Genomic DNA, 24,759 nt, shown 5'->3' with positions numbered 1-24,759 from the left:
AGTTACAGCGTTTTAAATTATGGTCTGTCATATTGAGGAATTTCTTGTTTTTTTTTTTTTTTTGACAGGTAGAGTTATAGACAGTGAGAGAGAGACAGAGAGAAAGGTCTTCCTTCCATTGGTTCACTCCCCAAATGGCCACTACGGCAGGTGCTGTGCCAGTCCGAAGCCAGGAGCCAGATGCTTCCTCCTGGTCTCCCATGTGGGTACAGGGGCGCAAGCACTTGAGCCATCCTCCACTGCCTTCCCAGGCCACAGCAGAGAGCTGGACTGGAAGAGGGGCAACCAGGACTAGAACCAGGCACCCATATGGCATGACGGCGCCACAGGCAGAGGATTAGCTAAGTGAGCCATAGTGCTGGCCAGGAATTTCTTGTTGTTCCTAGTTTATTGAGGTGTTGTTGTTTTGGTTTTTTTTGTTTTGTTTTTGTTTTTTTTTTCAGTCACTAACTACACTGGATTTTATCGAGTGGTTTTTTGGCTTCTATTGAGATGATGTCTGCTTTTTTTTTTCTACATTCCCTTATATTGATTGATTTTCATATGCCTAACTATCCTTGTATTGTTCATGGTTTGAATATCATTCGATCATGATGCATAATCATTTTGCTAGGCTGCTCAATTCAGCTTGTGAGCATTTTGTTGAACCTTTTGGCCTCAATATTCACAAGGTATTTTGTTCCGTGGGGTTTTTTTTTGTTTATTACATGCATCTTGTTCCCGGCATGTGCATGGACATAAAGGCAACTTAAAAATGATGTGAAAGCTTTGTGCGGTTTTTACTAGACACTTGTCCCATCACTCCCAGCTTGGAGACTTGAATCAACATCTGTGGCTGAAGATTGTGTTAGGAAGTTTGACTGGGGCTGGCATTGTGTCACAGAGGGCTAAACTGCTGCCTACGATGCTGGTATCCCATATGGGCACCAGTTTGAGACCTGGTTGCTTCAGTTCCAATTCAGCTCCCTGCTAATGTACCTGGGAAAGCAGTGGAAGATGGCCCAAGTCCCTGGGCCTCTGCACCCATATAGGAGACCTTGATGAACCTCCTGGCTCCTGGCTTCAGCCTGGCCCAGCCCCAGCTGCTGTGGTCATCTGGGGAGTGAACTAGCGGAGGGATGTTCTCTCTTTGTGTGTCTCTTCCTCTCTCTCTACCTTTCAAAGAAAATAAATAATTCTTTAAAAAAAAAAACCATAAATTCAGTTGATTACTCAAAGCAAGGGAGGGAAAAATACATGTCTACTACATGTCTTTTTTTTTTTTTTTTTGACAGGCAGAGTGGATAGTGAGAGAGAGAGAGACAGAGAGAAAGGTCTTCCTATTTCCATTGGTTCACCCCCCAATGGCCGCTGCAGCCGGCGCACTGCGGCCAGTGCACCGCGCTGATCTGAAGCCAGGAGCCAGGTGCTTCTTCTGGTCTCCCATGGTGTGCAGGGCCCAAGCACTTGGGCCATCCTCCACTGCCTTCCCGGGCCACAGCAGAGAGCTGGCCTGGAAGAAGGGCAACCGGGACAGAATCCGGCGCCCCAACCGGGACTAGAACCCGGTGTGCTGGCGCCGCAAGGCGGAGGATTAGCCTGTTAAGCTACGGCGCCGGCCTACTACATGTCTTAAGCACAATCTTTGGCCACCTGTAGCTGAATTATTCTTCAGTCACTGTATGATGATTTCAATCAGGGCTCACACTTTCTCACCGAGTGGTTTTCAGGATGGATGTAACAGAGAACACCACCTTGCTCAGGTGGCCCACAGAAAGGTTAAATACAATGATTTTTTAGTGGAGTGTGCTCCATTGTCTCTGGAATAAGGGATTAGGATTCCATGCTGGGAATATAGATGGCTGTGTCTTTAAATCTCCAAGCTAGAAATAATGGGACAAGGGACAAGAAGAATTCCAGGCACTTTCACATTGTGTTTAAGTTTCCTTTATGCCAATTTAGCACTCTCTTGGTTTCTGTAAGCTTTTGGTCATTTTCCAGACTTCTGAAAAGTAGTTGGTTTGGGTACTCTTTTAGCTATTTTTCCAATGTTTCTGTGAAGGGGTGGGAGCCTGGAGCTTCACCTGACTCCACCATTTTTCTGAGGTCTCTACAGTGGAACCTCCTCAACTCCCCTGCTCTGAGAGTCTGACTTACTCTCAATTCAGATGTCCTCTATCCAGCATCACAAAAATAAAACTTTGGTATTTATTTTTAACCTGCTTCTCTCTTCTGAATTGCCTGCCTGTGAACCACTAAACCCTACCAAATAAGTGGGAAAAGATAAAGCTTCCTGGCTTCAGCGACTGAGAAAATTATCTATGTTCTAGTGTTGGAGCAGCAGTAGTCAGTCATCAAGTTCTACGGATGCAATGCAGCCATCCATGCATGATCTGATATTCCCAATACCACGAAGCTCACTGCTTCGATATTTACTCAGGCTCCTGACATCATTCACTTTGATTATGGCAAGGCCTCTTTCCTGGATAGTTTGCCTCTCATTTCCCCTCTGTCTATTTCCTATTTGCATCTGCTCAAAGTATTCATATTTTTCCCTAGTCATAAACTGCTTTAGGGCAAGAACTGTGTATATACAATCTTCCAGCAGTGTCCAGCATATAGTAAGTGTTGAATAAATGATTCTTGAATGTCTATAACAGATTCACAACATTAGCCCTGAGTGATATGACATAATATACATGGTAAGAGAAACCAGTCGTTCCTCACTGTCATGCATAATAAAGCACTGTCTTAGGATATTGGATCTCTCAGTTTTTTAACTCCATTACATTTAAATATCTTGAAGACAACAACATTTATTCATATCATTTTGTATTAATTAAGAGATCACAGTTGAGTAGACATACAATATGTATTTTGCCAAAATGGATGCTCCTAGATTATGTAGTCATATCTTGGTCTCCAATTGAGTCAGAATCATGACTTGTGGAATAAGATCTACTGTGCTAGAACTCACTGTCATTTTATGCATATAATTTATTTTATTTTATTTTTTGACAGGCAGAGTGGACAGTGAGAGAGAGAGAGAGACAGAGAGAAAGGTCTTCCTTTGCCGTTGGTTCACCCTCCAATGGCCGCTGCGGCCGGCACATCACGCTGATCTGAAGGCAGGAGCCAGGTGCTTCTCTTGGTCTCCCATGGGGTACAAGGCCCAAATTCTTGGGCCATCCTCCACTGCACTCCCTGGCCACAGCAGAGAGCTGAACTGGAAGAGGGGCAACCAGGATAGAATCTGGAGCCCCGACCGGGACTAGAACCCGGTGTGCCGGCGCCACAGGCAGAGGATTAGCCTATTGAGCCATGGTGCCAGCCTGCATATAATATTTTGATCCAGTTTCCTTATACAGGGGGAAATCAGCGTCTAAACGGCAACATTAAGTAAACAAGGTGCTCCTGTCCCCTGAGTATGCTCTGGAAATGGATTATCAATTTCAGCTATTCAGGAGTGGACAGCGCTCCAAACGAATAGTTGCTGTTACAGTCAAGTTCAAGTCAGTAGCTGGAGCCATACTGTGGACAGCCATATGTTCGCCCTTTGGGGAAAAAAAAGGCAGCATGTTTCACAGGAAAAGACTGATTTTACACTTTGTCTCTCACATGGCCCATGCTGCTTAGTAAACAAGGCAATTCAATGCCCATACATATTATATAGCTACCTCTACCAATAAGTACCTCTTTGCTAAGGAATAGAAATGAATTTCTTTTATTGTATGATTTTCAACATTCTGCCACAGGTAGTTAATAGATTTCAAGTTTTCAAATACAGAAGAAACGTTAGGCAGCTGAGTAAGACTTGGGCCATTCAAAGAGGAGTGATGGAGGGGAGTTGAGGGACTGCATGAGACTGTGTTATGGCAGATGACACAAACAGCTTGAGGATACGACTCACAAATGCAAGGGTTCCCAGTGGGAGCTGCACCTGCTCCCACTGTCTGCATTCCTGTAGCCTGGGTGCAGCTGCCTCAGCCTGGTTCCATGCAATTTGAATTCCCTAGACCACTGGCATCTATGAGGCCCAACTTTGAGGATGCAAGCCTAATATGAAACAGAATATTGGGGGCCGGCGCCATGGTGCAGTAGGTTAATTCTCCACCTGGGGCGCCCGCATCCCATATGGGTACCGGTTCTAGTCCTGGCTGCTCCTCTTCCGATCCAGTTCTCTGCTATGGCCTGGGAAAGCAGTGGAAGATGGCCCAAGTGCTTAGGCCCATGCACCCACATGGGAAACTGGGAAGAAGCACCTGGCTCCTGGCTTTGGATTGGCGCAGCTCCGGCCATTGCGGCCATTTGGGGAGTGAATCAGCAGACAGAAGACCTTTCTCTCTGTCTCTCCCTCTCACTGTCTGTAACTCTACCTCTCAAATAAGTAAATAAAATCTTTCTTTAAAAAAAAAGAAACAGAATATTGTGTCTGGCAGGAAATAAATTTTGACTTAAAAATACAAGAAAATTTTTATCTTTTCATGAGAGGTTTGCTCTAGGCCCAGTTACCACAACCAGAAAAGAAAAATCATCAAAGATAATATGTTCTTTATAGTATGTACTTTATTTTTCCTCGGGATTCTAAGGAACCAACTCTCCAAACATCCCATTAATGCTCTCTATTGCCTCAGAATCATTAGATGATCCATGGACAGCATTTTTCAGCTTGCTTATTCCAAACTGGGCTCGGATGGAGTTCGGGGACAGTAATGTGGCTTCCTCTGGGTCTGTTGGACCCATCAATCGTCTCCAGTCCACAATAGCATTCCACTTGGTCAAAACCATGACCAGACATGGGCCCCTGCAAAGAAGGATGCTTTTAGAAGGTGTGGGGCATTTACATTTGGATAGAGTGTATATGCAGTTAAAGACAGGATGCCCCAGGTCTATCCAAATAGCTCCTCTTTTTCCTCTGTTCCTATCAGTGTGATTTTGTTTTCATTTCTCCCCATTTCAATAGATTTTGTGTTATGTGGGTGCTCTAGTTTAATTCTAGGAGTTATTCTCCAATGGAGTAATTATTTTTGCTATTTTGGACTCCATAAAGACATTTTCACTGAACAAGGACTTTCAGCTCATGGTCACCCCTCAGCTTCTAGCCCCTTCAGGTGTTGTGTCCACTGTAGAAAACCACATTGGTCAAGCCACCACATTCCCAGGATGGCCCACACAGAATGAGAATCGCTGGGAGAGTATCAGGGCCTGATACTATCTCAGCCCAGCACAGAACAATATAGATGGGCCAGTCTGCTTCTTGAGCGCTCCTTCTGCCACATCCTTCTTCCTCCCCATGCAGTCCCCAGTGATGCTGAATGAATAGGATGGGCAATAAACTCTACCTGCCTTCCAGAGAATCTAACTGGCCATGGATTTGAAAGTGCATTTTCTGAGCCATCATGGAAGAGTTACTCAAGCTATATTTAATTACTGCTTACATACCATTCAATCTTTTGTTTGAACTTAAAAATGTTGCCTTTGTAGACTTACTGACAAGGAAAAGGAAGATGTGCACTTAAACAGTAAATTTACTTTATCAAAGTCAATTAATAAGGTTTTGAAATGATTATGAACTCTATGTGAGAGGGAGTTATGGAAGGCAGCAATCAAGAGCACAGATTGCTTGAGCTCAGAGCCCATCTAAACAGTAGTTTTGTGACTATGGACAAGTTCCAGTCCCAGGTCTTGGATCATTTATAACCAAAATGGAAATTCTAGAAAAAATGACTTCATACAGTTGTTATAATATTCCAGTGAAATGTAGTGTAAAGAGCTCGGCAGGAGACCTGAAATCAAATAAACACTCAATAAATGTTAGACTAATTCCTAGGCAGTGTTTGCAAAGATATATGTTACTGGAAACAGATCCTAAATGTGGGAAAAGGATTTCCAAAACGGTTATAGTATCATAGCAGTTATATTTATGAAGTAATTATATAAATATATGTAGAAGAGATATGAACAATGACAGCTAATATTTACTGAGTGCTTAATATATGCCTTGCACTGTTCTAACTTCTTCCAATGGCTCAATTTCTTAGATTTCACAAGAAAACTAACAAGTAGGTTCTATTATCCCCATTCTACAGATACAAAAACACAAGCACAGATTAAGTAAGTTGGCAAAGCAGGGATTTAAACCCAAAGAGCTTCTATATCTAATGTGAAGATCTGGGGAAAAAAAAAAAAAACAGAGGAAGGAAGAAAGGAAGTGCAGAGGAGAAAGGGAAGAGGAGATAGAAGGAGAGAAATATTTAGAGGGAAAGAAGTAAACAGAAAGAATAAATGAATGGTGGATTTCTTCTCAGGAATGTTTTAATTAATTTCTATATTTTTCAATTTTTATATATATTTTCTGTAATGAACATTTACCACTTTACAATGTTAAAACTTGTATGTCAAAAACTTACTCAGTCAATGCTTCCAAAACATCTTTATAAAAGTCTTTTCCTGTTATTTTGAAATAGATTTTGCCAGCATACTCTGGAGTTAGGAGCATTTCCTTCATCTGGGTCAAAACAAATCCAGCCTCCTTAATAATCTTCAGGATCTCCCCTAGGAAAAACATAGATTTGAGGAATATGCAGATAATTATTCATTACCTCATTCCTTCAAGTTTTCTGTGTTTGACAAATTTTATAAAACTTAATGAAAATGCATACATTGGCTTTTTAAAAAAGTATTTACCTCTTTGTTCACGCGTTATATGAGGTTTAATCAATGCTAAAGTACTTTGTATAGGAAAGAAATACTCTATTTCCCTTTCAGCCATTTCTGTTGAGTCACTTCCATACAACTGGTTGATGGGCAAACTTCCCATTGCAAACTGTGCACATAAACTTTGGAAAAGAAGTTTAAAAGCTATTATAATATAACATAACAACATATCATAACTTTTTATGTAAGTTATTTTAAATTATCAAGCAGAGCTCATTCCAAGACTATATATTATAGAAAAGAAAGCAAATACAGAGAGACTTGAAGATACTGCTTCCTTGCAAGGAGTTAATAGTCATTGAAAAAAGAATGTGAACATTTAAATAATGATAATGGATATTGACAGGCAACTGTGAGATGAAGGAATGGGTACTCTGTTTGGTGTAAAGCCCAGATTGTAGAATCCTAGTTCTTTTGGTTGCTAGCTATGTGATATTGAGAAATTGGGTAAATTCCCTTTGCTTTGTCTCACATACAGAGATGAAAATAAAACCTGTTTTAGAAGGTGATTTTAAGGATGCAAAAAATGATGTATTTAAATATACAGTACTTAGCAATCTCTCAATAAATATTTCTTCCCCAGCTTTCACCATTGAATATTATCTATGATAGATAGTTTTTAACTGTATATGGAAGATAATAAATTATAAACTTTGCATCCAGGAAATACCATATTGAAGCCTTTCAGGAGAGCAGGCACAGCATTTGAAGAGGAGCTGCGGAAAGAGGTAGGAGAAATGTTGATGGTACCGGACAGTCCACGTTGGGCTAGACTCTCTGTTCTGCCTCTGCTGCATTTCCCAGAAACAAATGGAAGATCTCCTAAATCAATTTGTCCTGCTTGTTGTGTTTTCAGTTGTTCTTTTTATCTGTCTCTCTGTCTACCAATGCAGATTTCAATAGATGATACTCACTGTTCATTCCATTTTTCTGCTTAACACCTTCCTGAGCAGCCTGTCAACAAATCCAGCTACAGAGAATATTGTCCCTTCTTACTAATATCGGTGTGAATCTTGACATCACTGGAAACCTGGATTTCTGTCCTCAGCTTCAAGACCCTCTTCTTGTCTCTCTGATTTTCATGACCATTCAGAGTTCTCTTCTGCCTTATCCTACAGGCAGCCCTTGGCTATTTCCACAACTCTAATTTGGAGACACTTCCATGTCAAGACCTTTGATGCCTATGATTTTTCAGGGATGGGCAATTTGCACAAAGTGAGGAAGACAATCCAAGTCAGTACCAGTGCTTATTCTACTCAATGAAGAGCACTGCATCCAGCTCCTCTGTACATGGACAACCATGAAACATGTGGGGAGGGGTGAGGTATGAAGACAAATGGGATGGAAGGTGTAAAGACGTGAGAATGAGGGGTTGTACAAGTGATATTTCAGATATAGTGATGTAGAGTCTAGAAACTGATGCTGAAGCACAGAAAGTGGGAAACATTCTGTTGGAAGAGTTATTTCTACAATAACATGTAAGATCTGGTGGCAACTAAGGAAACTGGAAAGTGAGCAAACAAAATTGTAGTCAAGAATTTGTGTGTGTGTGGGGGGGGACGGGCACTGTGGCTTAGCTGGTAAAGCTGCCACCTGCAGTACTAGCGTCCCACATGGGTGCCAGTTCGTATCCCGGCTGCTCCACTTCCGATCCAGCTCTCTGCTGTGGCCTGGGATAGCAGTAGAAGATGGCCCAAGCCCTTGGGCCCTGCAACTGCGCGGGAGACCCGGAAGAAGCTCCTGGTTCCTGGCTTTGGATTGGCGCAGCTCCAGCCCTTGCAGTCAACTGAGGAGTGAACCAGCGGATGGAAGATCTCTCTCTCTCTCTCTCTCTCTCTCTCTCTCTCTCTCTGCCTCTCATTCACTTTCTGTGTAACTCTTTCAAATAAATAAATAAATCTTTTAAAAAAAAGAATTTGTGGGAATTCTCACTATAATAGTGGGATGGAGACACGCAGTCCCCCTGAGTGCCTTCACCTGGAAAAAAGTCTCTGCACCCATGTAAGATTCAACTATAATCTAATCAAAATAAAGCACTTCAATTTGTACATAAATGATGTTTATTTATCCTCTAATTTATTATTTCAACCTGTGTGTCAAGTTTGTTGTGTTTTATAGCACATCTTATTCTTTCATAAATAAATGAGGAGAATTTCTTTCCCTGAAACTAATCCTACCATGAATTCAGCACCAAGAAGTCAAGTGAATTACAATTCTCTTTGTTTCCATCAGCTATACATCAAGTATGGAGATAGAGGAGACACTAACCTCATCCTTTGGAAGATACCAAACCCAGCAACTAGAACTAAAACAAAGCAAAAGTATTGAAAGTGCTACCTATGATCCAGGTAATAGGCCAAGTGTTGAGTTGGTCACATTTAGCCACTTCTAAGATTCATTAGTAAACTAACTCAACAACTGTTTCTACCAAATTATAAAGTACATATTCAATTGATCATGATAACCTTGAAACTCTTGTGATCAAGTAAATGCCTTGCAGCTTCCATCACAAGCCTTCTCAAAGTGATTCCTCCTAAATGATGGGTGGGATGGATAGGTCTTCCTACATAAGGTCAGTTGGCTGACTGTCCACTTCTTAGTTCCCAGACCAAGCATATGTCAACAATTTCTTGCTAAATCAAGATCATCCCCAAGCTAGCTTCAGACTAGATTGCCAGTCAGAAGCAGTCTACTTCTTTCCCAGGAAATGTCCCTTTGTTGAGAAGCTCCCTTGACCCAAAACTTTGGGTCCTGTACCCCACATCTAAAAAGAATGTGGAATGGATCCTATGAGAAAACTTACAGACTTATAATTTAAATCCTACCTGTCAGGATAATATTCATTGGCTTCTTCAACAGTTTTTGGACCCAGTAACTGTTTCCAGTATTGCAAACCATTGTCTCTCAGTAAAACTAGGGCAAGAGATGGACCACTGTTAAAAAATGAAAAGAGCTAATAAAATATGGCTCAGCAGCTAATTATGTACAAATGGTAATACAAATACACAGTGTTAAATATGCTGAATTGTGAAAATAAATCCGTTGGAAGTTTAAAATTATTTTTGTTAGTATAATCTTAAAAGAATATTTATAGAAGATTGGAAGCAGAGAAGAAAAGAAAGATAAGAACTTTTAAAATTTCATTTGTGTAATTAAATGACATTTTATTTTAATTTTCACCATCATATACAATCACAATAAATAAATAAGTAAATAAAACATGTCACAAAATTGTGAAATTTCATAGTTAATATTTATAGCTGCACAGATTCATACGTATGTATTTTTAAATACCATAGATGTCAACAATTCTACAATGCAACATTATCCATAGAGAAGAATAATTGTTAGATCTAAAATCTTATAATATTCAGTAGTAAGCCACAATTTCTCAATAACATTAACAAAACTAGTGAAGATTTAAAAATAAGTACTAGTCACTCAGATGATTCTAACTTATATTAGTGTTTTAGATTTGAAGCCACAATATCTACAGCACACAGGTCCCTGCGTCCATATATTAATTTCAGTATTAAAGTGCTGAGTGGGGGCAGCACTAGAGGACTCCGTCTTCATTCTTGCCCAGCCTATGTTTTTCAACAAAACCAGTGATGACCGCAATGCTCCTTGCTTCTGTCATTGTCTTCTAGGATGCTGCTGTTACATCTGTCACCACCCATCCAACATTTGTCATGTGCTCTTTGGTCTTTTCAGCCACTGTTGCTAAACCCTGAACCACTCCGTTCTTGGTTTTGGATCTTACCTAGAGAATACCCTCTTTTACTTTTGCTGTTGCTTCTGCGACACTTTATTTGGGTTTTCAGTAGCAGCCAAAACTCCCTCTTTGGCCTTTGGGAGTCTTTTCATGAATCTATCCATGGCTACTGAATTATTTTACACTGCATTGACTCTGCATCACTGCACTCAATCATCACCCCGTACCAGGGACACCTTGTGGTGGAGGTGGAGGTGGAGGTGGAGGTGGAGGTGGAGGTGGAGGACTTTGTTCTTGTAGAACAATTCCTTCATTGTTCTCACATTCCTGCTGTATTTCTGCCTCAGCTTCTATTTCAGTTACTCTTGCAGAAACTTGACAGAGTTCTGGCATTTCATTTCTTTCCTACTAGTGATCTGTAGGATGACCCGGCCCTTACACAAATCACATGGGCCAAAAGGCCAGTCAGTTCCCTGCTTGGACATGATGATGTTACACGCTCTGTATTTCTGTCATTCAACTCATCTGGACTCCAGCAATTTCTCCTGGACATCCCAATGGCTCCAGCAACTTTCCAGGAAAACCAAAGACAGACAATGAGTAGAGATTCAAGATGGGGGAAGGACTGGCCAAGAATAGACTCAAACCATGTTGGCAAAATTGAGAGGTATGGAAACTTCAACAGAAAGAGGGGCTAAGGTAAGGTTTAAAAATGAATCAGCATTCCACTCTCTTTTGAGATTAATGATTTTAGCTTAGACACATGAAATCCGGTATTTGTCTTTCTATGTCTGGCTTATTTTACTCCATGTCCTCTAATTCCTTCCATTTTGCCATAAGTGATGGGATTTCATTCTTTTATATGGCTGAATAATATTCCATTATATACATACGTATATATTCATTCATTTAGGGAGGATAGAGGGAGATTGGAGAACAGGCACCAAAATAGAGTTAGACAGGAGGAATCAGTTCTAGTGTTCTATAGTAGGGTAAGGTGACTCTAATTTACAATAACCCATCATGTACTTTATGAAGAACTACCAGAGCAGTATGGAGGTATGATAGGTGCTAATTATCCTGATTTGATAATCACATTGTATTAAATTATACTTTTAAAATTCTTGGAAAATTGAATTTAAAGATAATCTTGTTTTAGTGCAAAAAAGTTTTGAAGTCTACATATATGAGGGGTCTTCAATACGTCTAAAAATGCATAGTGTGAAAAAGTTATGCATGGATTTAATGCATACAATATATTGAATTATTACCCTGTACCACAAAAGTATGTACAATTACTCATATATGTCAACTAGGAAGTAATAAATAAAATTAAAAATAAATAAATTATACTGTGCTTTCTAAACATGAATTCTACCTTACCTGGTCATGTATTCTATAAGTTGTTCAAAATATTCTTCATTTTCATATCCCTTGCACAGTGTTTGTGCTTCTCTTTCTGATAGTACTATTTGCCTTTCCATCAATATTTTAAAGCCTTCATCTTTAATAATACTCAAAACATCATCTAAATAAAAAGTTACATAAGAAATTTTAAATTGGCAAGTTACTGGTAAGTTACCACAGTATCATGAGTACGTATAACCTGTTTCATTCTCATATGAAATTTAAAGTTTAAAATTTGGTTTCTGAACAATACTTATTAATATATAAAATTATAATGTTGGTTCCAATTATTTATCCCATCTGAATCAAATACACATGAAAATATCTTGGTAAATATTGGATATATGTGCACATTTGTGCCTGAGTGTGTGTGTGTATGTGTAAGCACAGATAGTAATCTAAATAACCAATCAATGCAAGCATTCAAATCTTTATAATTTTTTGCATTGAATTGCCCTTTTATTATTTGTCCCAATGGAAGAAAAACAAGTTGATAGAATTCCCTTTCACTCTCATTCTCTCTTATCTGCTTCCTACTATTAACAGCCTAGAAAATCCAAGGCTTTCTTCTCCATCTCCCCTTATGGATAGCTTGGCAATATGATGCACACACGATCAATGGGACCTAAAGGAACTATCACGGGGATGCTCCTGAGAGAGGCAGTCATGGGGAAAACCTCTGTCCCATCTCATCTGCTTCTTGCTTTTGGACACTTGAGGGGGCATCAAGGCACACTGGGCATCTTGCAACAGAGAGAGAAACCCAAAGGGCAAACACTGACAGGAGCAGACAACATCAAGCCCCTGATCAGTGCTACAAAAATAATCTAGTTTGATAAATAAGCTCTCTCTGTTGGACAGGAAATACACTAGAGCCAAGTTAGCAATTGTAAGGGAAGAGTAAAATAAGCAAAGCATCACACACTGGAATACAGTTTAAGCAATAATGTGCTTTAGAACCAGTTGAAGACAAAAAGAAAGAAAACAGACTAGAAGAATAAGAATACATAGTTCTTGAAATTCACAAAAGTGGGATCATTTCAGCGAGTTTATACTTCGTACTTAAAAAATTTGTGGAAAAGGGTATGAAAAGATAAGGAACATTAAACATAAAGTCCTACTGGCTTAGAACAACAGATACACTTGCTGCTTTTGACCCCTGTCCATAATTCAGCTTCGGAGGTGGCTCTATCCTTTGTGGACATTCACTAGGCTTTCACAGGCCCCACCTCCTATTGTAACATGGGTTTTTTTTTATTCCCTTAACTCACAATTGACACACACCACTTCCTTCTACAGTTCACTGGCCAACATTAATCACATGACATCTTTCCAATGCAAAGAACTGAAGAGTACAATCTCCTGTTCACCTAGACTGCCGGGCATGAGGTTTGTGGGGGAAAGAAGAATGGCACTGTCTTCTGTGGCACCAGTCTCAGCATGTGTAGGCTGCTTTTTCAGCATCATATACCCAATATCTATGACAGTATCATTGGCCAAAGGGTAAGTGCTCAGTAAGTATGTGTGCATAAACAAGTGAGCAAGACCTCTATAAGCGTGAAACAATTAAAACTTTAAATGGGTGAATTGTATAAAAAGGAAAGTATATCTCTAAAATGATGCTATAGGGGTTGGTGTTGTGGTGTAGCCGGTAAAGCTATCCCCTGAAGTGCCGGCATACCATATGGGTGCTGGTTCAAGTTCCAGCTGCTGCACTTCTGATCCAACTCTCTGCTGTGTCCTGGGAAGGCAGTGGAAGATGGCCCAAGTCCTTGGGCCCCTGTACCTGCATGGTAAACCCAGAAGAAGCTCCTGGCTCCTGGATTCCGATCAGCTTAGCTCCAGCCTTTGCGGGCATTTGGGGAGTGAACCAGTAGATGGAAGACCTCTCTCTCTCTCTCTCTCTCTCTCTCTGCCTCTTCTTCTTCTTCTTCTTTTTTTTTTTTTGACAGGCAGAGTGGACAGTGAGAGAGAGAGAGACAGAGAGAGAAAGGTCTTCCTTTGCCGTTGGTTCACCCTCCAATGGCCGCCGAGGCCGGTGCGTTGCAGCCAGCGCACCGCGCTGATCCGAAGCCAGGAACCAGGTGCTTCTCCTGGTCTCCCATGGGGTGCAGGGCCCAAGCACTTGGGCCATCCTCCACTGCACTCCCTGGCCACAGCAGAGAGCTGGCCTGGAAGAGGGGCAACCGGGACAGAATCCGGTGCCCTGACGGGGACTAGAACCCGGTGTGCGCCGCTAGGCGGAGGATTAGCCTGTTGAGCCACGGCACCGGCCTCTGCCTCTCCTTCTCTGTGTGTAACTCTGACTTTCAAATAAATAAATAAATATTTTTTTAAAAGATGCTATAAAATCATTAGAAAGTGAAATAAGCCAGGTAGAGTATCACATGCCTTCTCTTATTTGTGCTAGTCAAAATATAGAGTATAGAAATTGTATAGATATTATAAATATTACTTCACTGACTCACACCATGTAAATGACAATATAGTCTTCTTTCTCAGATTTACAGAAAAAGAAGAGGGAAAGAATAGTGAGGACTCCTGGAGCACTAGCAATGATTTGTTCTTAACTTGAGCATTGGTTTTGAGTGTGATCAGAGGGAACAACATTCGTCTGTATACTTATTTGCATTCCCTACTCTTACACTGTGTTTCAATAAAATGTTTTTTATTAGAAACACAAATCATTAGAAACACAAATTAGAAAAGTGTTACAAGTGGACTGGTAAATTTGAATAGATAAAATTTAAATTCAAAAGCAACACTAAGGCAAAATATTAAATGTACCAAAAATGACAAGATCAGGGCCCTTAAAGTACAGAAAAAAAAAAATTGTTCAAAACAATGAGAAAGAAACTAAATCCTGAGTAATAGGACTTTATTAGCAAACTCTAAGATAAAAGTGATTTCATATTACACGGAAGGATATTCAACTTCACCTGTAATTATCTAATATTTAAATTTTAAACAAAATATTTTATTTTCTGGGGTTGGTGTTGTGGCATAGCCAGTAAAGCCATTCCCTGTGATACCTGTATCCATGTGGGGACTTGTTCATGTCCCAGCTACTTGTCTTCTTTTCTTTTCTTTTTTACTTGAAAAGCCACAGTTACACAGAGAGAGGAGAAGCAGAGAGAGAGAGAGAGAGAGAGAGAGAGAGAAAGGTCTTCCATTTGCTGGTTCACTCCCCAAATGGCCGCAACAGCCAGAGCTGTGCCGACCTGAAGCCAGGAACCAGAAGCTTCCTCTGGGTCTCCCACACAAGTACTTGGGCCATCTTCTACTGCTTTCCCAGGCCATAGCAGAGAGCTGGATCGGAAGTGGAGCAGCCGGGACTCCAACCGGCGCCCATATGGGATGACAGCACCAAAAGTGGCAGCTTTATCTGCTACACTACAGTGCTGGCCCCTAGCTATTCCTTTTCTGATCCAGCTACCTGATAATGGCCTGGGAAAAGCAGCAGAAGATGGCTCAAATGCTTAGTCCCCTGCCACCCATGTGGGAGACCCAGATGAAGCTCCTGGCTTCAGTCTGGCCCAGCCATGGCCACTGCGGCCATCTGGGGAGTGAAACAGCAGATGGAAGATCTCTCTGTCTCTTCCTCTCTCTGTAACTCTGCCTTTCAAATAAATATATCTTTTTCAAAAAAATTAATTTTACAACTAAATTGCTAATGATTTAGAAAATAAAATTACTGCTTACTAACAATGCTGTGATAAGATATGTACTGTCAGTATCTCACAGTGAGAGAACATGGGGAGTAATTTATTGCAATTTCAGAAGGCAAAGAAGTGTGGTGGGAGACACACAGCCCTGACAATCTCACTTGTAGGAAGAGATTACAGATACATAGTCAAAGACATTTGACTTTGTTTTGATATTTTTTCTCCTGCCTTTGACATGTCCTACCAGGTGTTACAGCATTAATTCTGAGCATGAAATCTTGAAGACAAACATAAATGGCTGACACTAAGGAAGAAATGGATGTGTAACAGCCTAAGATAATATATAACTCTACTATTTATGAACATTCATATCTTATTCTAGAAAACTATTTAAATACATGAATAAATACTGAAGATATATACAAAACTATAAAAGGCAGTATACTAAACTTTATATATATGCACATATGAGGGATGCTTAAAGACATGTGTATTATTTTTTAGTTTAATTTTTCATGAACTTAAAAAATACTCTCATATACGTAAAACCTAGGCATTAATATATCCTAATGTTAGTATAATATTGTAGAAATGATTTCTCTTATATTTATCTGTTTTCCAAATGTTACTCAGTAATTATATTTTATTATTGTTAATAAAATGTCATTTAAATTTTTAAAAAAAATTTATAATGACTTTTAATAATGCAGAAATTATTTATTTTCAATTTTATTAGAAACTAAAGCAAGATGCAAAATTACATAAACAATGTCATCCAACTTATAATTAATTAATACATAAATTGTTTAAAACACAGAAAGTTTTCTAGTGTTACTTATGGGAAGGGGATAAAAATTGTATATAATAAGAATTCATTCATTGTCTAATCAGAAAAAATCTTTATTGTTTTTGAGAAGAATTTGTAGGAAGTCCAGTTAAAATAGAATAAAGCGTACTCCAACTAATTCCAATAAAAACCACGCACAGTAGCTTCTCAAGACACTGGAAAGAAAATAATCCTAAGTACAATGGGGAGGGAAATCAAAACTCAAGGAAAACCCAACACTGAGGTGAGTTTTCTGGGATATTTTGCCTTCCCGTCCTCCTAGCTTATACTACATGCAGAGCAAGTCCTGGATTTGTGCAGAGGTTGGAGAAAAGGACACCCAGGAGAAGCCTCTCTGAGTGAAGAGCAGAAAGCAGGCCAGTGCATTGGAGACACTGGGATGGTGGGTACCTGCATTTTCAGGAAGTCTCTTGGTTTTGATTTTTTTTTTTCTTCACGTCCTAGGCAGGCCCCAGCCAAGAACTGTATTTCAGGCCGGCGCCGTGGCTCAACAGGCTAATCCTCCGCCTTGTGGCGCCGGCACACCGGGTTCTAGTCCCGGTCGGGGCACCGATCCTGTCCCGGTTGCCCCGCTTCCAGGCCAGCTCTCTGCTGTGGCCAGGGAGTGCAGTGGAGGATGGCCCAAGTGCTTGGGCCCTGCACCCCATGGGAGACCAGGAGAAGCACCTGGCTCCTGCCATCGGAACAGCGCGGTGCGCCGGCCGCAGCGCGCTACCGCGGCGGCCATTGGAGGGTGAACCAACGGCAAAAGGAAGACCTTTCTCTCTGTCTCTCTCTCACTGTCCACTCTGCCTGTCAAAAAAAAAAAAAAAAAATTAAAAAAAAATAGAAAAAAAAAAAAAAAAGAACTGTATTTCAGGAATGGCAAAACCACTGCAGGCATCTAAAACTTTGAAAAACCATCGATTGGATCTGCGATGCAGGAAAAGCGGGTTCTGCAGCCCGAAGAGTGGGATAAATCCTTTTCTCCCCCTTCCCCCCGGAGTCAGGCCTGAATGTGAGACCTGAACAGGAGCACTGGGACTAAACTGCAGGTTTCCAGTGAGAGGACCACGTACAGGGGTCATGAGATCCAGAAAGAGCAGGCTGGAGAAAGCAGCTCCCATATCTGTCAGTGAGGCAGTGCTGCGGGTTCACGCCTGAGCTGTGCGTGTGTACGGTTGATATAAGAGGCAAGCCAAGCCTGAAAACTGAACTACAGGACAAACTACCAGGCAGGTGGTCTGGTCCCCTAGCCACAAGTTGCATCGCAAAAGCTGGAAAACAGCCCACAGAAGCTGATTTGAGATGTGTGGTCTGAAACTAACCCATCTAATTTACTGTTAAAACAGAGAGATTAACATCTTCCAGAAAATTTTCTTGGGACTCAGAGTTGCATAATATTCAAAACATGTTTTATTCACTATTATTGAGAAAGCAGAAATTAATTTAGTTAAGGTGCTTCTGCTTCAATGTTGAATTTTAAAATGAAGTCTTTTAATGTAACTATAATAGGGTTCATTCAAATCTCATCTTCAGAAGATTTAAGCAATTTATGCTTTATTTCCTACCTTTCCTTTGTTGAAAGAGATTTGGTCGAAGTAATGCCAGTGTCCTTTCCAATTTCATGCTTTTCATTATTTTAAAATCAGGGAAGAATATATCAATTAAGTTAGTAGAACTGGTTACATTCTCTTCAACATCACAAAACTGCGATATGTTTTGTTTTACCAGATATTCTTGTAAACTGTTGAAATTCAAAATATAATTTAAGATTATTAGAAACTAAAGTTTTTAATGCCAAAAAATTGACACTAATTTATTTACAAATTACTTAGAGTTTATAAAACAAATAAAATTGGATTTTATCTAAAGATAAATTATAACTCCAGATTATATATGAGAATACAATATTTAATTCAAATTTCTTAAACCACTCCAAAAATTAATTATATGATATTATCTATGCTTGTCTTTATTACAGGATAATCAAAGACCAAGATTAAATGCCATTTTTTAAAAGGTTTATTTATTTATTTGAAAGTCAGAGTTACAGAGAGAGAGGGAGACACAAAGAGAGTGATCTTTCATCCGCTGGTTCACTCTAGCTTCTTCCTCCCAAGTCTCAGCTTGGTATTCCCATGCTCCCAGTGGAAGAAACACCACACCATTCCCATCTTCCCAGAGTTTTAGGCTTCACTTGGGGCCAGTTGCTTATGGGTGCAAGTTCTCTTAGATTGTAGAGAAGAAAGCAAGCTTTGGAGACAGGACAGAGTGTTGGGGTGCAGAAGTCAGACTACTGTGATCCCAAAAACACCTTTAAAGATTATTTTAGAATTGTATTATTATCTTTTTTTTATTTTTTCTTAAACTTTAAAGCGTTTTATTTATGAAAAAGAGAGAGAAAGGAATCTCATTTACTGGTTCATTCCCAAATGTCCACAATAACTCATCAGGGGCCAAATCTGAGAGCTAGGAACTCAATCCAAGACTTGTGTTTGGAAGGCAGGAACCCAGTTACTGGAGCCATCACCACTGCCTCCAAGGCTTTTACATTAGTGGGAACCTATGGTCAGGAGCTGGAGCTGGAACTCTAGGTACTCTACTGAGGAGTGAGGCTACTCTGACCTGTGACTTACAAGTAGGTCAAATGTCTGCCCTCTTATCATTAATTTAAATGAAAATTTCATAAGTGAAAAAAACCCTCTCTCTATAGTTATGACATGTATGGGAGGAAATGCAGAGCTTACTATGCACAGAGAAATGTAATAATTTCATTTATCATTTTTCAGCTTTATGATGGTATGAATATAACATGCCTTCAGTAGAAATTGTACCTCAAATTTGGAGTTTTGGTTTTTTCCTGGGCTGGAAATGTGAGGTACAGACAATGCTCTTTCGTGATACAGGTAAGCAGAAGGCAGCTCAGATCCCCGGACGTCATAGGACTGTGAAGGGAGCAACCCACACTCCATAATGCACTGTGCTGCTGAGCTGCCAGACTAGCCTGTGCTCGACAGACTAGGCTTATCAAGTGCATCTTCTATTTATGATATTTTTAACCTATGATGGGTTTAGCAGGATGTTTAGGAGGGAGAAATGTCGATTCACTTAGTCACAAAGATTTGAAGCTGAAAGAGACCTTACAATACATCTAATTTTCCCCATCTCTGTATCTCCAGGACTCGGAATATAGTATGACATTAATAAATATTTGATGAATTGATGGATGAATGAATGGTATGACTATAACTACGCATGATTCTGGGCCAATTACTATTCAAATGACTTTGGGCACTACAGCTAAGGGAACCACAATTTATTCATTGATGGAAAGACTGGAAAACAAAGATAAATGTCTTTATCCTTTAATTTCTTTTTTTAATATTTATTTTATTTATTTGAAAGAGTAACAAAGAGAGGTAGAGACAGAGAGAGAGTTCTTCCATCCGCTGGTTCACTCCCCAGATGGCTGCTATGGCTGGAGCTGTGCTGATCTGAAGCCAGGAGCCAGGAGCTTCCTCCAGGTCTCCCACATGGGTACAGGGGCCCAAGGACTTGGGCCATCTTCTACTGCTTTCCCAGGCCATGGCAGAGAGCTGGATCGGAAGAGGAGCAGCCAGAACTAGAACTGGTGCCCATACGGGATGCCGGCGCTTCAGGCCAGGGCCTTAACCTGCTGTGCCACAGCGCTGGCCCCTATCATTTGATTTCTTCACACACAGGCTGATTAAGGAGGCAGAATGTAAACAGGTAATCTAAATCATGTGATGCAAAACTATCATGAAGAAAACGAGAATGAGACATGTGAGTGTCTGTTCCCTGTTTTCCTGGCTCTTGCTCCCTCCTCTGGAACAGGTGCAACACTGTTATGGAGAACATTACGGCACACCATTTGGATTCACGGAGTGTGCTTCACTCTGCCAGAACCACCAACCTGACAAAGCTTGGCCTCTGCTGCCCTGCCATTGCTCATGGTCACAGAAGGGGCAGCCAGTAACCCCTTGCCTAGTCGCTCTGCTTCCGGCCTCCTTTCTTCCTTGCTCCCCATCCCTATCACCCAGAAAGGAGGGGAAGGGGCCCTGAGATGGCATGAAGGTGTCAATAAAGAGTAAAAGTGGGCCGATGTGTAAATTATTCACAGTACTTTTTGTCCTTTAATCCTTTAGGTTCTTGATCTACTTAAAAGGTGCAATGTGGAAGTAACAGCACCTGCTGGTTCTTGTTCTGGGTGAAGAGCTATACTATTGGCAGCAAGCAACAGGAAGCATACTCTGCACCGTCTCATGTTGCCTGCTTGTGGTCGTTGCTCGAGATAATCACAGGTCAAGGGCAAATGGGATCTTCAAGTTCAGCAAGCTTTGCTAAATCAAGGTTTACAAGACTTCATGCCCCACCGCCATCTCAACTGTCAATTAAAATTCCTAAGTTGAACATGTTACATGAGGATTGACCAACTGATGGTGAAATGTCTCAGAGTTGGATACAGTGGAGATTATTACTTGGCAATAACACCAATGGGATGCTGACTTCTCTTATACCAGTCGCGTTAATGACAGTCTCACAGAAAAAAAAATGGAATGGCTCAAAAATTCTGGTGTAAAATCTGATATGCATTTGCTTTTTAATACTTTTAGAAGGTATGGAATTGCTTATAACCAGCAGATCTACATCTGTTCAAGAAAAGCTATGGCTATTCAAGAAATGCTGTTACAGCTCAATAAAAAGATAAAATGAAAATCTATCCAGAAAATGAAACAGACAGGGACTGCCCACTAGAGGGAGACACACGCCATGAAGCTCAAGACTCAAATCCGTCATGGGTATTTACGTTCATCCAACTCTCTAAGGCACAGCCCAGGCAACTGCTGTGTTTAGCTATGGATTCTGTGCGTTTTCCAAGGAATACATGACAGCACATAAAACCAACATTATAGAAATCACTTTGTTCACTTTCAAATAATGAAAAACTGCTTAACAAAATTACACAACCGTTTGGTCCTCAGGAATTTATAACCACTAAAAGCCTCAAGAAAGAGAAAGCTTGATACCTGTAGGCACAGCCAAGGTGGAAGGGGAGCATGGGGATGTGTGACAGCAGACTGGGCACTTCAAGAATTTCATAGAAAATGGAATCAAAAGCTAAGTTTATTTTGTTGCAAAAATAATTTTGAAATCCATGCAAATCAGATTTTTCCAAAAATTCGCAGAAAATGTGTATTATGAACACATCGTGCATGAATTTCAAAGTTCTTTTGTACCAAAATAAACTTGTCTTCCGTGAACTTCTTGAAGTTCGCTCATACAAAATATTTTAGGTACTGGAAGAAATAACTTGTGTTTTCAACATAAAGGCACTTGAGCTTGGGCTTTAAGAGACTTGGACATGACATGTCACTTATTAACACATTGTAAATGACAAAATCCCCGCTCTTGAGCTACCTGTTCTGCTGCTTCTTTGTCACTGCCGTTGTGGACTTCACATCAGCCTCCGGTGAACTTTCAGATGTGTCTTTCAATTCAGTCTCAAGCTGAGGCTCACTTTCTTCCCAGGAAACAGGTGGCTCATGTCCTTGAGATACAACTAGCACCCAGCTTAGGCCATTTGTCATGAAAGACACAAACTCCTCAAAGTCAGGCTGCAACATAAAATGATCAACTGTTTACTTCAGGCTCCTGAAAGAGATGGGTTAAAATGGCCACCACTTCCCAAACCAAGTGAAATCGTCCCCTTCTCGGTCACCAGGAAAGGGGACCGTTAGCCTTACAAATTTCTTGTTACACACATTTCTGAGCAATGGAAATTCACAGCCAATAGGCGCTGTTTTTAAAGAGGGTTAACAACTGCCCCCAAACATTAGGATGCCTCCCTGTCGTCAGGAGAGCTTGCAAAACCTCGCATTTCTGGAGCCTATTCCCAAAGTCTGACTCAGTAGCTTTTGGGTGGGACCCGGGAACCGAATTTTCCAAGAAGTTCACAGAAGATGCTGATTCAGCTGCTCCAACCCTTCTGTTTTACATGGGTGGAGGCTGGCTTCAAGAGAGACGCTTCTAGTGGTGCAGACAGTTCTAGAAAGTGTCATCCAGAGGAACTTTCTCTGACGATGAACATGTTCTTCCATGCTCTCCAACTTGGGAGCCACATGTGGCTATTGGACAATTGAAGTATGGCTAGTACAACCACAATTCTGAATTTTTCATTCAAAATGCCACCTGTATCTAGTGGCTACCATATTGGATAGTACATTTCTAGAAACTACGTTTCCAAACTTCACAGAGCTGACTTTATTATAATTTCTCCAGGTGAGAGAGAATAATAATGCTGATAGCCTGAGATAAAAGTCTTTGATAAAGAAAGGGTTAAAACATTCTGTGACGCTGATGATCATGAGCCTACAGCCCAGGATTAAAAAACAAAGTAGCAAATGACAGGGCATTCACTTTCAGAGGACTATTACTCAAAACACAATCAGATCCTCCAGTGTTGGTTACCACCCAGAGTTTCTACCAGGCATCCTTGGACTTGCATACGAAACGGACACCCAGAAAGACATCTGGGTCTGGCTTAGTAGATTTACCCATTTGCTTTTCTACAATGAAAATCTAAAGCTTAGAGGAGTCATTTTGTTTGAACACACAGTGGCTTTGCTTTTGTTTTTAATTTTCTTACCTGATCTGCCATTTGACTATAAAAGTTTCTAACTTGTTCTTCAGTGAGTACGGTCTTATCCTGTGCTTCTATGACGAATCCGGCATTGGTAATCTTCGATTACAGAGGAAGGTCAGATCCAATGTTTCATGGGATCACAGGTAAAACAAGGTAAAGATATTTGTTTGTTTCCTGAGCTCATGATAACAAACAACTTTGAATGCATTTCATGCAAAGACCTCAGCAAAACCCATAACCCAGGTCTGAAGCCACTCAAAAGTATATAAACAAAGATGGCTCTTTTCATGTCCTCTCAATATTTCAGTTTTCAAAACTTGAACCAGAGACTCCAAAATGTTTGTATTAAAGTGAAATGCCTCAAAATGTGAAAAAACTAAATTACAAGTAAAGTACATCATTCTTTCTGAATTGTTGATAAAACATAAATTTACACATACTTCTTACCCATTTTTTTCAAAACTGTCTTAACTTTCTACTGTTTTAGGATTTACTTTGAGAGGACTATAACTCAGAGTCTAAAATAACTTACTATTATAACAAAAAAGTGTGCAAGTGATTAGGAAGGATGCAACTTAAGAATTAACTTTACTTATTTTAATGGAAACTTAATGCCAAAATTTAGTTAGCATTCCATTCAAGTGTAACAAGATGTAACAGAGAAGTTTTTATGCAAATGGAATAAACTCAACAAGGAACTAGGCAATCACACAAAAGTGGAATCTGGGTTCAGAGCAACTCAGTTATTGCATTATTCAACACGAATAACGTGACCTCAATTTCATTTAGGGTTATCCAGTAACAGGTGCATTCTGCTTCTGTTAGGAAAACAAAAACTCCATCAGCTTCATGGTCCTTGCTAATATTTCAGAGCACTGCTTACATCTTCGCGAGCCCTTTGCTGACTCATACTTTAACATGAACAACTAAAAACCTAAATCATGTCTTTGTCATGTAGTGCCTAACAAGAGAAAATGGAGTCCAAACAACATTTATATTTGATAACTTCCTCTTCACTATGGATTTTTTTTAAATGTGATAGGTTTATTTTATTTTTAGTTTGAAACTTTCTGTATTTTTTCTGTTCCAGTATGTAGCTTTTTACTGTAATCTAGAGAAATGACATATTTAGTATTATCAATTATATCTCTAAAACGTTACTTATTATGCCAGAACAACAAGAAGTTAACACGAACAAATGATTAATAGTATTGCTACAACTACACTTATGTGATGTTGAAAACTTTCACCATTGTTGGCTATGAACACATACCATCACAATGTAAAGTAAACCATTGTATGTGATACTATTTTTGAAGGATTTTTTTTTAAAGTATAAGCAGTATATAAGAGAATGGGGTAGAGTTTGATATAACCCTCCAGCCTAGATACACCGAGGTCTGGGAAAAAGGTCTATGCTTATAGAGTGATATCAATTAAATCAACATGTAATTAGAAGAGACAGGATATGTGCCCTGATCTGAGGACCATATCCTGTATGTTAGTTTAATCGATGCCAATGTTGCTACAGCTGAAGATTAAAGGTTTGCTGGAAGCTCGTCAGGAGATATCCAACTCCTCCTCACAGTACCCGTCAGCCCCACTGCACACACACACATATGATCCTCTGTATTGGACAGGCAATAGTCTTTCGAATTTCAACAAAATTTTGTTATTTCAACACAAAGGTGTTGTAAAGGGGTCAGCAGAACATAGCCTGCAGTCAACAATCTGCACGTCACCTCTTTTGTAAATAGTTTATTGCAACAAAGTCGTGAACATT

The 24,759-nt window shown here is 40.1% G+C and overlaps 1 protein-coding gene across 1 annotated transcript in view; it reads right to left on the bottom strand.

Moving 5' to 3' along the window:
* Positions 1-4,563: 4,563 nt before the first annotated feature.
* The window catches only part of NME8 (NME/NM23 family member 8), a 34,632-nt gene continuing 14,436 nt past the window's right edge, over positions 4,564-24,759 (bottom strand). The window contains exons 8-15 of the mRNA XM_062178548.1: positions 22,980-23,072; positions 21,752-21,948; positions 17,881-18,056; positions 11,795-11,939; positions 9,522-9,629; positions 6,667-6,818; positions 6,390-6,534; positions 4,564-4,783 (exon numbers count right to left, since the gene is read on the bottom strand). Of these exons, the coding sequence (XP_062034532.1) occupies positions 4,564-4,783; positions 6,390-6,534; positions 6,667-6,818; positions 9,522-9,629; positions 11,795-11,939; positions 17,881-18,056; positions 21,752-21,948; positions 22,980-23,072 (1,236 nt within the window). The remainder of the gene's footprint in view (positions 4,784-6,389; positions 6,535-6,666; positions 6,819-9,521; positions 9,630-11,794; positions 11,940-17,880; positions 18,057-21,751; positions 21,949-22,979; positions 23,073-24,759) is intronic.

The sequence above is a fragment of the Lepus europaeus genome, chromosome 20 (genome assembly GCF_033115175.1).
Source record: "Lepus europaeus isolate LE1 chromosome 20, mLepTim1.pri, whole genome shotgun sequence".
In the NCBI taxonomy this organism is placed as follows: Eukaryota; Metazoa; Chordata; class Mammalia; order Lagomorpha; family Leporidae; genus Lepus; species Lepus europaeus.
Note: the sequence above shows the minus strand (reverse complement) of the source record. Positions and strands in the feature narration are given on the sequence as shown.